Here is a 13979-nt window from a genome sequence, read left to right as displayed (position 1 = left end):
AGAAGAGGAAGCTATTGGAGTATCTTTTTTTCTGCCAGTTTCTGAATGTATATTTTGATGTACATAATTATTTTTAAATACCACGATAAGCCTGCAATGTTGGTGAAGTTTACTGAAGTTTTTAGTCCTTAATTTGCTTTGCATTAACTGAGCTTTCTGTTCTGCTTCCAGTACTGCAATGGTGGTGACCTGGCAGACTACCTTCACAGTAAGTAGAACAGCATGGAGAGTATCCTCTGTGTTCGTAAGGAATCACTGATGGTTCTCACTCCTTAAAGTTGCTGGGGTTTGACATCATCCTTTAATCTCCCTTCTTATGTGGCTCTGCATCATGGTTAAACAAAGTTTGGTCTCATTGTTAGAATTCAGAGTCAGCTGGATAATACTTCAGGCTGCTTATTTGAGGGAAATAATGCCTGCAAATGGCAAAAAATGAAGGATTAAAAGCTAAATTTACATTTGTCCTACAGCTAGTCTTGATATCCCTGCTTTTGATGATAATCTTTCTTTTAGGATAAAATTATCTTGGAAAATTCAGATTTCTTCCAGGATATTTCTCTGGTATACATGAGGCACATCTTTATTGAGCGGTGATGGTGCTGCTTCGATTATTATTTTGATAATCGCATGGTTATATTTCATTGCAACATCTACTTTCCCACTGACTCCTCTGACATTTTTGCAGGTAGTTCCTGTAGCACTTCCACAAGCAGCACATGCAAATCCACTGCTTCTGATTGAATGAGATGCTTGTAAGCTTCCCAATCCATTCTGCCCTCTAATTACAAGCATTAGGCAATATGGTAATCCTGTGTTGAATCAAAAGGCACTCTAATTCCCCTCGTCTTCATAACTGGACGACGTGCATATGTGCACGTTTCAGTGCAGTGCGCATTTGTGTTGGATTAAACTGTTGGTCAACCCCACCTCTGATACAAGCCGAGGTTGTATGTGTTCTGCTGAGCCGAGCTTCTGTGGTGGTGGTGTTTTTTGTTTTTTAATGATTTCCCTTCTGATAGATCTCTGTGGATGCTGCTGTCATTTAAAGCCCATCGCAGGGTATGTTTTGAGCTTACCGTGGCAGATCTCTGCGATGTATGGCAGAGCCGTGGGAAGCATTCCAGAAGTCACTGTTTTTACTACAGGAATAACTAAAATTTTGTAGCTTGTGACAGGAGATCAGAGCAGGTTCATCTACAATTTCTGTAAATTCTGTGAGTTGGCATTGACACAGGCTGTTATGGGTGGTCACGTTAGTTTCCTGGTGTCAATAGAAGGGACTCTGCAGGAGTTGTGCTGGCCACGCTCTGCACACGTGGCCCTGGGGGGGTTGCAGGGTGGACCCAAATAAATCAGCCTGGCCTTTCAGGCTTCAGCATGATTTGGATGGGATGCTTGTTAAAGAGATGCTTGTGCACCTGTGGGTAAGAGGAGAAGTTATTTTTCCTAAATAACTTTTCCAAAATGGTGTTGTCATTCAACATCAGCGAGTGTGCTCCAGTACACTCTTGGTATACAAGTATACCCTTGGCTCAGCTGTCAGGGCCTGTTTACTGCGCTTTACCAGGCAGCCTCTGGGCTGGCTGAACATTTGCTACATCTCTCTACGGTGCTGACCAAAAGCCACCTTTTGAGGTGGTTTCCTCCTTTTCCTATGCCTCAAGAGCTACCAGGCAGGCAGGCGAGGCCTCGTGCTGACCCGCGGTAAATGTTTGTTCTGATCTCCTGACCTGCGTAGCCGCTGTTCCCAAGGCAGCACACTGAGGGCCTCCTCACTCAAGTGGAGCCCATGAAAATAAACAGAGGGGATATTATTACTTCTCAGTAATGGCAAAGTGAGGCTTGTGAAGCAGCGATCTCTGCAAGAATGTGTTGCTGACCACAGGCCTCCACGGAGATGCCTGGACTTCAGTGCAGGCTCGGTGTTTTGCCAGTTCTCTGGGGAAGATGAGAGAGTGACCTTTTTTTTTTGCAGGGACAGAAGTACAAGTTTCCTGTTTGGGATGTCATGGAGACAGAGAGTTGTCTCGTTTGCCACATCTGTTTGGTGACGTCTAAATCAAATGAGTCTTCTGTATGTTCTCCCTCTGCTGATGGTGGTTGGTCTGAAGACCGTTTGCAGACCGATGTGTAAATGTTTCTGGTTCTCGGTAATCTTCCCAGCTGGAGCATGCGAATGCTGCTTTTCCTGATGTTTGTAGAACAAGACAACCTGATGTGATAGTAAACCTGCTAGCCTGAAGTAAATGAGAAAGGTGTCAGTAGGAAGGATGTGTCAAGATGAGCTACAGACAGCACACAGAAAAATCCAGATGCTGCAAAGTGTGAAGGGAACAGGAGTCCGACCCCTAGATCTTCTGTTGTTGGGTTTTGAATCCCTGAGCTTGATAGTACAAGCCCTGTTAATTTTTGCCCTATTCTTCAGAGACTTCGGGAGTCTCTCAAAGCGACAGTTGCATTTGTTTCTTTGTCCTTCAGCTGGAGATTGCTGCTGTCATTTGGTAGACTGATGGGCTGAGTATGAGAGAGAAGGACTCTCTGTGATGTGTCCGTTAATGGAGTGAAGTGAAAGGGTATGCCCCTGGGCTCCCAGTGTAACCGCCTGTCCCTCTTCTGTTACGGAGAGCATCTTCTCAATTTCACAGTCCTCCCTTGACTCATTACTGTGATTCTTGAGATTTAATGCTGCCAGAGGACCCGGCAGACCTCTGCCTAACTTTGCTATGCTGCAGCGTGGTGGCTTCACTGTGCCACAGCAGGTTGACTGGAGGCATCTCTCTGCAGGCTCAAGACAGGAGCATAGATGCTAAGTGTGTTAGGAGCACACCACCTTTGCAAGGTTAAGAGCTTCAAGCAGAACTTCTGTGAAGTGGAAAAGCAGAAATTCTGCAGAAATTGGTAGCTTAGAGGCACTATATTCCTCAGGGGAATGGATTTTCTGGTCTCGGCTATTATGATTTAAAATATATATTTTATATATATATATATATATATATATATATATATATATATATAATTTTTTTCCCCGGTTTGAAGGGTTAGGGAGGCTTAACTGGCAGCTAGTGCAGTGTTGGTCTTATTGCCACCACACTGTATAAAAGGGAGGGTAACGCCTTGAAGATGTGGCATGCTGCTGGAACTGCAGGTCAAGACAAGGCTCTAAAGAAAACAGCTTCTCTGCTAGAGGCAAGGCGTATTGAGCCAGGAGTTCCTAATTGCCTGCTGGCTTCATAACGCTAAGAACCACCAAGTTCCAAGTCTTGCTTCTTGTCTGGGGGAAGGTGAGACAGCCTCTCCTTTCTGGGGCCTGAGCTGAGTTGGGCAAAAATCTCTGGAGCTCCTGCTGTTTCGCAGAAGGATGGTGTTTTATCTGTTCAAGAATAGGTGTCCCAGTCCACTCGGGGAAAGCCTTGTTAAAGAGGAAGAAGTGGAGTGGGTGTTTTGTTGTTTTCTTTTTTTTTTTTTCCCAGAAGATGCAAGTAGGTTTGGTAGATCTGCGTCTAAGCTGCCTCTTATCTCTTTAAGATCTCTTCACAGAATCGCCCCTTCTTGCAGGGCAGTCTCTTGAATTCCAGCCGAGTGCCAGTCCATGAGGAAAAAGGCCCAGCAAGGGGAGAGAAACTCTATATACATGTGCACTTGTGTCACGTGTACGCATCCAGGAGCGGCTGATGGCCGTGGTGACATTTTAGCTCTGCTTGTGCCTCTCCCTAGAACAGTGGGGTTTGGGAGCGGTGGGAGTTTATTTTCTATTCTAAATGCTGTTTAACTTATCCGCTTCCCATGCGCATATTTCAAAAGTTAGATTTAATTTTTAATTTCCTGTGTTGTGTTAAAGCTGCCTGCAACCTCATCTGTGTTTTCATAAGGATTCCTCCCTTCTAGCTGATGAGGTAGAGTAGCATTTTGAAGTTCCTGCCAGCTTGTTTTAAGGTTTTGCTAGAGAACAGCTGGAAAAATACTAATGAAGTCCCGAGTAATTTACCGGGACCTTCTACAAAAGAAATGATTTAGTTCAAGTGGAATGGTGCTTTCTTTAAGCCTGACTTATTCAGCGACTGATCAGGGAGCAGGCTGGTAGCGCTGTTGGTCCTGTGGTTTGTTCAGCAGGCTGCTCCGAGCTTTGACAAGTTTCATGCATGCAGTTCTTAAAATAACAGAAGCTAATGTTGCACCAGTCTGATTAGAAGGTCCAGATGAACATTATTTTAATCCCTTCACTGTTATTTATTTTTCACGCCACAGTTCTTGGGAAGCCCTTAGCTAAGGAGAATAAGTTCAGTGCCTCCGTATGACCAGAATTTGATTTTTATAAAGAAATATTTTTTAAAAATTAATAAAGACTTTGCAGGGGACGTTTGGTAGGGGTATTTTTGCTAGATATTGGACTGCTTTTCATCCTAGCACTGGGTTTGGATTAGAGTTATGGTTTGGTCCGGTGGGTGATGATGCACAAGGATTAGGCCTAGACTTGGCTTCAGATCCCTGGTGGCCATGTACCCTAATCTGCCTGCCTTTCCATGCCCAGCCTGAGCCATAATGGTTGCTGCAGACATAAATCCTAATCCTAACCGTGTCTCCAGGTTTAGACATAGTCTTCTCGATAAAGCTGTAACGTCTGATGGCTGTTGACCATAGCTCAGAGGTGACCCTCTCACTCATCAAGTTGCGGGCTCTGTCTGGCTGCATGCTTAAAGCTAGCTGGCAGCTCCCGCTGAGGGAAGTCCTAAACCTCATCAAATGTCACTTTTGGACACAGCTGATAACCCAAATTCGGCACTTGCCACTGACCTGAGTTCACCATGTCTATTAGACTCTCAGGGCTGAAAACAGCCCTGGCCACAGTATAAGCTGGGAATGCAAAAGCTCTCTCTTAGTGCCTGCACTAAGCATTCAGAAATAGTGCGTGGAAGTTAAAAAAAAAAAAAAAAAAAAAAAAAAAAAAAAAAAAAACCAAATTGTTGCTAATTGCTGTGGAGAAACTACCCCCTGGGCTCTTCAGAGAACTGGCAGTGTAATTCTTTCATCTGTGGTTATTTTTTCCTCTTCCTCCCTAGCTATGCGGACCCTTAGTGAAGACACCATCAGGCTCTTTCTTCAGCAGATAGCAGGTGCCATGAAAATGCTGCACAGCAAAGGCATCATCCATCGGGATCTGAAACCACAGAACATCCTCCTTTCCTACGCTGGAGGCAGGAAATCAAATCCCAACAACATACGCATAAAGATTGGTAAGACCCTGTTACAAGTGTCACCCTAACAGCTCTCTGGAGACTTTGGTAACAGATAAGTGGCAAGCCTCAATTTCTTTTGGGAACTGTCTAGAAGACAATTTCTCCGCTTTTTAATACGCCCTAATGTTTTTCCACTTCCTCACTTAATTCCTCTGTTAGACATAACCGAGTTCAGCTAACTTCAGTGCGCCTCCAAGCAGTAGGAACAAGAGCTTTCTGCTCCGTCAAGACACGGACTAATATAAAGTAAATTGGTCAGGCCTTGCTCCATTTCCAAGCTGAATTGTGCCTCCCTTTGTAAAAACAAATACTAACCTGCCCTAATTGGCTTGTAATCTCCAGGCTTACCAAGAAAGGAGCTGCTGCAGTGGCTTTTCTATTAGGCTTTTAGTAGAACCGAGGGTAAACACTAAGTGGTGTCCTAATGCCTAGAAGTAGCTCTTCTCCTGGCTGGTTTCAGAGCATAAAGGAAGTCAGGCACATCACAAAGCAGATGTTTCTACAGTCTGAATTAGAGGTAGGCTTCGCAGCTGCATCTTTCAGAAATTCACTTTTTTGTGAAGCATGGAATTGTCTGGAAGGTGGAAATAAGCTATCTGGGAGTCGCAGATGCAGGCGGGAGGGCTGTGGGCATAGCACACCACCTCCTGGGCACTGCTGCTCTTCGGTGTGATGTGCCCTGCAACCCCTCCTTCCCACCTCCCTGAGAAATACATGGTCCAGGGAACAGCTAGCTGTACCAATTAGTGACAGATGACAGTATAAACAGCTGTGTCAGATAATCTCCTTGCTCGAAATATCTACTAACCTTGAAAGAACCTCCAAGTATCATATGATCAGATGCTGAGTAACCTGCAGATGTAACTCATATTCGTATTCCTAGCCCTTGGCTTTTCCAGCTACCAGGTGAACTAATGGCTCAGCTTTCTCCCTTCGTCCTGGAGTTAGCGCTGCTGAAACTTGTGAAGGAATAGAGCAAGACTGTTTTTCATTAGGGCTTTCCTACAAATGTGGGTGGTAGCAAGCAGTGGTTTCTCTTGGATGCCTGCTGCACTGCACCCTTTTCAGTGGAGGGGAACTGTTAGTTCCCCAAATTAAAAGTTGGGATGGCAGCAGATGAGTTGGCTGGTAGAACTGGCACAGTCTCCCAGAAGTCAAGAAGATTCCAGCAGCTGACATTTTGGAATGCAAGCAAATGGATACAGAAAGAAGTGTCTGTTGATCTCTAAAAATGAATGGAAGTTCGTTCTTCTAAATACTGTGTGCGGTTTGGTTTCCCTTTTTCTAGTGTCTCTGTTATGTGTCAGTAGTGAGCACAAGGATGTTACTGCTCAGGGAGAGAGCTGTCAAAGTCTTGTGATTCGTGTGGGGTACATGACCTGCTGTGAGGGCTCGGGGGAACTTAGGAAGGTGCAGGCTCCCTAGAGCTCATGTCTGATCTTGGCCCACCCCTCTCTTTCTCTTTGTAGCTGACTTTGGATTTGCCCGATACCTGCAGAATAATATGATGGCAGCGACTTTATGTGGTTCACCAATGTACATGGTAAGTGTGTTTTGCTTACAAGTTTTTGTGTATTGTTCTTGCTTCTTTGTTCACCTCCCACCCCCAGAGGCAAGGCTTTGTGTTTCATTAGTCGTCCCCCAAAAAAGTGAAATTTTATTGACGTGTTAGAAAACAGCTATTACACAGCTATTACTTCAGAGTTCTAGCTGCGGGTAATGTCAGGCAACAGGTGCATGTGTTGTCATCTAACTCTCAGGTGAGCTGTTGATATATAAAACTGAACAAAACAGGGTATTGATTGCTCTCCGCTCCCAGAAACAGTACTCCCAGAGAGGACCAGAGCTTTTACCACTGAAGGTGCAGGGAAATGAAATGTATTTTCTCTGTTGCCAGCGAAGGAGCAGAGTGAGGGCCAGGATGGTATTCCACACGTCTGACTATATTGGCAGTGTTGCTTCCTTGTTGAAGAGCCTCAGTAAATCACTGCTTTGGCCGGACTGTTTCAGACAGTGGTTCCATAAGCCCACGGTCACCTCGAGTCTTTCAGTTGTTTTTGCTAAGGCCAGAATATCAAGAGCAAGGTCCTTGTTAAACAGCAGTTTTGTAAACTCTCCAACTATTTTTAGCTGTTTGGTCTTGCAAAATCCTTTCAGGCCTACGGACTATTCAGGCACAGATATTGCCTTCTTGCTAACTTACTGCTGCTAAGCATGTTTTGTACTCGGGAAATGGGTGTAAATGTAAAGACCACTTGCTTCTTGTTCTGTGCACTGCCACTCCCTGTTCTCTCCACCCTCTGCATGCTGATTCTTTCAGCAAACCAGCTACTTCAGGGATGACTTCTTAGCCTGAGAAACAGATGTGTTTTAAAAAACAAACTGATCCCTTTCACTTCCTTTGAACTTCCTTGTCTGTGACCGGGATGTGAGGATGTAGTCTCTTGTTTGCTTTCATGGAAGCAGTCAGGATCTCAGTGTCTCAGCAAGCCAATGAAATTAAAAATGACGAAGCCAGGACAGAAATAAAAATGTCAAAACCAGCCATGTAATAGTTCTGGGGGTGGGTGTCTGAGCTCAAAGTCAAAAAAAAAAAAAAAGTTTATGTGGATCAGTTTAGGTTGAAATTTTTACAAGCGCCCTGAGGGCAGCAGGCACTTGGAATCAGAATCATAGAATGGTCTGGATTGGAAGGGCCTTAAAGATCATCTAATTCCAACCCCCTGCCATGGGCAGGGACACCTCCCACCAGACCAGGTTGCTCAAAGCCCCATCCAGCCTGGCCTTGAGCAATGGTAGGGATGGGGCATCTGCAGCTTCTTGGGGCGACTTGTTCTAGTGCCTCACCACCATCACAGTGAAGAACTTCTTCCAAATATCTGATCTAAACCTACCCCTTTTTAGTTTAAAACCATTATTCCTTGTCCTATCACTACATTTCCCTGACAAGTCCCTCTCCAGCTTTCCTGATTTTCCTTGATTGTAAATATGTTCTAATCCATTTGAGTTTTGTCTGTACCTTTAGATCAAAGAGTTAAGCTGGACTGTGCTACGCTGCACAGGGGTAGCATGTTCCACAGTACAAACTCAAGTAAAACAGACTTCCTCTCTTTCCCTTTTTGAAGCCTGATGTTTATTTGAACTATGCTATATGTGAAGATGTCATTTTTTTCCCTCCTATGAGTTTCCTGAACTGTTTTTAGTAATACTTTTTCTTTCAGAGTCTCTTATGAAAGTAAATCAAAACACCCAGCTTGATGTGTTTTTTCTTTGTTTTTGGCTGAAAGAAGCTACTGATGACCTTTTGCTGTTTTATCTTTTTAATTTAAATGACTCTGGACATTACAGGGAATCTCAATGTTTCGTATTGTTCTCTATTTACTGATAGGTTTGGGGGAAATTTGTGCAGGGAGGGTGAAACTGGTCTTCAGGGGATGCTTTGAAGTCTGTCTCTGTTGCTATTACGGATCTTGTGCATTAGCACTGGGAACATGTACAGAAGGCAAGCCCTTATTCCCTGTTTTAGCTCATAGCCCATTGCTGCTGTTTTCATGTTGCTCTCTTACAAAGAAAGGCATGTTACCAACACCACAGTGAGCTTTGTGGCTCAGTCCTGATACAATCCATGTCACATGAGACTTGAAACCTTCTGTAGTTCTCATCCTCTAGCTTTCTTTGGCTTTGTTTGGTGTCATTCCTGCTTCGTTTGGCGACAGCAGCTTGGTCTGTCCCTGACTTCTCCGCTGCCATTTCTTTCTGTTACATGCAGCCTAATCTGTTGTTACAAATGCGCGGGATTAGCAAGCCTGCCCTCCTGCCCCTCTTCCAACGCCGCTCCCCAGGCAGGCTGGGTGCTGAACCGCAGGGCCTTGCGGGCTTGAGCTGCCTCCAGCCTCTGGAGCAAGCATGGGAGAGAGCAGCAGAGGGTATGGTGTGAGATAGGAAACTGGAGGCTGAGGCACAGCAGGGCTCAAGCTGTTGGACTGCAACGCGCAGATCTGCCTTTGAACCCAAACTGGCTTTGGCAGCAGGCTCTGGAGCATGCTGAGTACGCTGTCATCTTGGGCTAAATGAAGGAAATACGTGAGTGATGCTGGTCAGGGCAGAGGCTGGAGCTTACCTGTGCGGTTTGTGCCTTTGCTTTTCTTGATCACTTATCTGTTCCTTGCTTTAGAAGATCTCTGTGATTTTCGAGGAGACTTCTCTCAGTACAGGCTGATTCAGCAGAATATGGTATGGCTGAGAAGGGAAAGTACTGTGTTTGCCTAAAGTAGGCTTAACAGCATAGGGTGTTTTTCTGTCTGCCCGAGCAAAAGTCTCTGCTTCCCCTGCTTAACGAGGGAATTGGCCTTGTCAAGGTAGTCTTGTTGGGAGCAAATCTTCTATAGTTATTGGGAAATCCAGCTCAGGGGTTTTTAAAGCATATCAGTGACTTGTGTTTCTTTCCTGCAGCTGCCAAAAATGGCCTGCATCTTTAGTAAAACAAACTTCTGAAACTTCTGTTCTCTCCCCAAAAAGGCACCCGAAGTCATCATGTCTCAACACTACGATGCCAAAGCTGACCTGTGGAGTATAGGAACCATCATCTATCAGTGTCTGACCGGAAAGGCTCCTTTTCAGGTGAGTAGCTTCGATTTCATGTTTCTAAATTAGTAGTAGTATAGGTGACATCTACTTTAGAGTAAATGGATTTAAAAAATTTCCACAGACCCAGCCTTATACAGGTCTGGCTGTCCAGCACATTGACAATGTGGTGCTTCATATGTTTTAATGCTGGAATGGTACTAGAAGATGGCTCTCCTCTCCTCTGGGCTCTATCTCAGTAAAATGTGTTTCATGGTTACAGATCCTTAGAGAAAGTCATTTATTAAAAAAAAAAAAGTGTGTGCCTGGAAATACTACTGCTTTAGCTGATCCGTGACAATTTTCCTGAATAAAAGTAGGGGAGCCGGAAGAACGTTTCATATTTACAAGTATGCTCACTGTATAATTCGTGACTTTAATTCTGATGGGTCCGTAGGGACAAGAAGGAAGACTAATTGCAAGTCAATGTTAGGGGTGATTTGGTGGTAAGTGGTGTATTGCAGCTAAATTGACTTTGTTTTTAGAGCAGCTAAGTAGGATCTTATCAACAGGATCTTATCTGTCATCTCACAGCAATCCCTTCCAGCCTGAAATGTTTATGTTCATCAAGTCCAAACCCCTCTAAATATAACACAGTCCAGTAAAACTCCACCCTGTAATTTATGCCATAACTCCTGACTGAGCTAGAGCATATATTTTGTGAAAGGCATTCTCTGATTTTAAGCTTTGAAATAATGGAGAACTCGTTGCAACCTTCTGCAGGTTGCTTCAGGATTACTTCACATACTTCTAATCTTAAGTATAGCTGGAATTAATCTAAACTCAGTGCATTTTTCTTGTTCCCAATCATTAGTGTGCCACAGAGTACGCTGCCTGTTACTTTTTTTCTTCCATGCTGAATGAGATTTGCAGACTCCCCCTTACAACCACTATTTTAAAGTACTGTACTTGTCAGGTTTTTTTCCTTTCTGACTTGCAGCGGAGCAGAGATACTCAAGTTGCTGATAATTCTCTGCTGCTTTAATATTCGAGCTCTTTAGAGCTCATCTCTGTCTAATCCGTGAAAAAAAAAAAAACAAACACAAATTTGTATGCTGATGTGAGTTCCAGTTCATGCCAGCCCTGCAGGTTTAGATCATTTAGGGCAATTGTGAACTATAGCCCTTTTTTCGCGTGTCCTGACTTCTCTCCATCCTGTCTCCCTTTTTTAAAAAAAAAAAAAAAAAAAAAAATCTGCAGGATTTTCTGAGCTTAGTTCTATAGCTCTTTACAATTTCATATGAGACCTTGAATATTTATGCAGTTAAATCATCAGGAAGGATAAAATGAATTCTGAATCTGTTGCAAGAAACAGTGGGCAAATACAGAAGGAAAGTAATGGTATGTTTTGGTCTTGTCTCAGAGTGAAGAACTTTTTTTTTTTCCTTCAGGGTAATTTTTTCCCTGTTGCTATGAGAATCTTCCATTCCAGTGCCTTATATTCTACCCACCAGCTTGCTCTGTATTTAGCGCAAGACTTCATTTCCTTTGCATGTTTCTTTTTTATAAACACCGCTACAAAAGTACATGGAAACTCCTGAATGGCTCCCACTTGCTGGCTGCGTGCACTTGTTATTAGTGTTGGTATCTTTGTTTGAGAGGAGAAAATGACTGTTAGGATAAAAGAAAATATTTGTGCAGTAAGAAAAAATGTGGGTGTGGAGAAAGCAGGCTTTGACTGCATGCATAGGAGAGCTTTGCACTGATTTGGTCTTGTAACTTGGTCCCTTTTAGTCTCTGAAGGCCCCTTGATATTGAATTCATTTAAATGACGTAGTTATCACTAACATGGTGACATTCACAGGTGTTTTTCACTGAAGTTTTTCCACTTAATATCTCACACAACCTTCGGGCATCTGATTTCTTTGAAAAGAGTTAGGTGGCTTTTCTTTCTGGTCATTTCATTCTGGTCAAGCATGTTGCAGAAATGTTCTTCTAAAAACATTTGCTTCTATAGCCAAGACTTCTCACAGGAGATAAAATTGAATACCAGGCAGCTTCATTCAGCTCTCCAGACGAGGTTTTGGGCAGGAGGATGGTCAGAATAACATTGGCCTCCTGCCTATCTATATCTGTGTCCTCAGGCTCGCGCAGAGGTGAGGCAGTCCTGTGATGCTCGTGTCCCTTTGAGCCATGGCAGTCCCCTGCCTTGCAGTGGGCGATGAAAGGGCACTTCAGCCCCTGCCCAGCAGGTTCTGATCCTTGCTTTGTGCTTGTTTGAATGGAGAACTTCTTTCTTTCCCATATACATCTGGCATCTGTTGGTCTAGGAGTCATTTGTTTCTCTATATTCCCCGCCACCCGCACCTCCCCTTCTTCTTTTGGGGTTTGTATTTTGAAACAAAATGCCCAGCCCCATTTGTTACTGCAGTAGCAGCTGTGGATTTGTTTGATCAGGGAGAAAGAAAAGCTCAGCCCAGATGGTTCTCTGTGCTCCATCTATTTGTTTTGACTGCGTGTGTCACAAGCTGCCTTCTCCCAGCTGTAAGTTTCAGGTGAACGAAGGCAGATGTTGGAAAGCTAGTTAAAGGTTAACAAGCTTTATTTCGTTGTTGGCATGACTGTGTTGTAAGAATTTGCTGACCGTCACTGAGCAGGCGAGGAGCTATTGTTTACAGGGCTGGCGGGAGGAGAGTAGCAGACAGAGGTGATGGACATGTGGCCAGAGGTGCTGGGGACACCGTGCTTTTGGAGGGGACATCTAGAAACGGATGGAGAGAGAACAGGCTCGTTCTGCGTAGTGCCAGCAGCACAGGCAGTTGTGGGCAGCCAGGAGCTGGATTTCTTATGTTAACCTCTTCAGGCTAAATCCTCACGGTGTGTTCCCTCCCAGGCAGCACCTGACCTCTGTCTAGCTGAGATTCCCATGGGGGTCTGGAGCACAGCGTGAAACGCGCTGCCTTTGGGCTCTCTGGCTGCTCGCTGCGTGAGCCAATTAGACAACTTCAGGGAGATGCAAACCAAAAGGACTCCGGTGTTATCTGTAGCAAGGAGGAATTAGTTGCCTAAAAATAAATAGGCTTCAGGGGGCTGGGTTAGATGGAGAAAAGATCAAACACGTGTGGAAAGGCTGAGGCAACTGTCAATCCAGAAGGTGCCTGTAAATCTAGACAGCGATATGTGAGTGCATGTATATGCGTGAGTGTGTTTTCTAGCTGTCTCAAAGTTAATTTTAACTGTAGCTGGGTCACCCAAGGCAACTTCCCGGAGCCGTTCTTGTCCCTTACTTGCCTCCTTGCCTGCAGACAAGAAAGAAACTGCTATGCTCAGATGTGAACAGTTGGTAGGATGGCTGGTGAAGCTGTCGTAAGGGGCTTTTTGTATTAAACATGCCCATAAACAAAACGGTGAGGCTGCCATAGGGATGAGATTAACAGGATTCATAATCCCTATAAACAGATTTGCTGAGCGCTGTATTAATGGGGAATTGTTAATTTGCCTTGCCTAATAAGCGGCCTGCTCTTGCAACTCTTCGTTGCCGTCACTGAGGACAGGACTGGAACAGCGTTTCCAGGTCTTGCTGACCAGCACTGAGAAATGCCTCGAGTGTAGCAGTCTTCTCTTGTGCTCAGCTGGGACAAAAAGATCGGGACCAGTGCCCACCACGGGGAGGTGGAGGCTGTGTAGACAGGTGACAACTAGAAGCAGAACTGGAGACAGGCAGGGAAGAAAAAATCACATAAGGTCAATTTCCTGGGAATTTCCAAAAGCTATCTTGTCCTTGTAGATGATGTTTGAAATATGATTAGTTAAATGACTCAAGTCTTTTTTGGGGAGGTGGAAGAATAGCACTGGTGATCCTGGTGGGTTCCATTGTGTGACCCTTTTGAAAACAGGGTAAGGAGATGCACAGACACACACGTACCCGTGTCAGAGCTGTATCTGGCAGTGGCACCGAGTCCATTCAGACATGCAGTCCTGACAGGGAACATGAAACCTGGTTGTCTCCTGTTTGAGCCTTTGTAAGCATCTCCTCGCTGCTTTATGGCCAGGGAGCAGGGAGGAGCAGGAGATGTAACACAAGTTGCTGGTCTGGCAGCTCTGAACCAGTTAACCTGCACGTGTATGTTCTCATCCCAGCTAGCTGGTAGACGAACAATTAGTCTCTAAGCCTGGTGTACC

General features: G+C 44.6%; 1 protein-coding gene across 4 annotated transcripts in view; it reads left to right on the top strand.

Moving 5' to 3' along the window:
• ULK1 (unc-51 like autophagy activating kinase 1) overlaps positions 1-13979 on the top strand; it is an 80058-nt gene that overhangs the window by 16989 nt on the left and 49090 nt on the right. For all 4 annotated transcript variants that reach the window (XM_040576614.1, XM_040576612.1, XM_040576613.1 and 1 more), the window contains exons 5-8: positions 172-208; positions 5058-5231; positions 6704-6777; positions 9753-9854. In XM_040576614.1, the coding sequence (XP_040432548.1) occupies positions 172-208; positions 5058-5231; positions 6704-6777; positions 9753-9854 (387 nt within the window). The remainder of the gene's footprint in view (positions 1-171; positions 209-5057; positions 5232-6703; positions 6778-9752; positions 9855-13979) is intronic.

The sequence above is a fragment of the Cygnus olor genome, chromosome 17, assembly GCF_009769625.2.
Source record: "Cygnus olor isolate bCygOlo1 chromosome 17, bCygOlo1.pri.v2, whole genome shotgun sequence".
NCBI classification, from domain to species: domain Eukaryota; kingdom Metazoa; phylum Chordata; class Aves; order Anseriformes; family Anatidae; genus Cygnus; species Cygnus olor.
The sequence above is the reverse complement of the archived record's forward strand: the minus strand, read 5'-3'. Positions and strand labels throughout refer to the sequence as shown.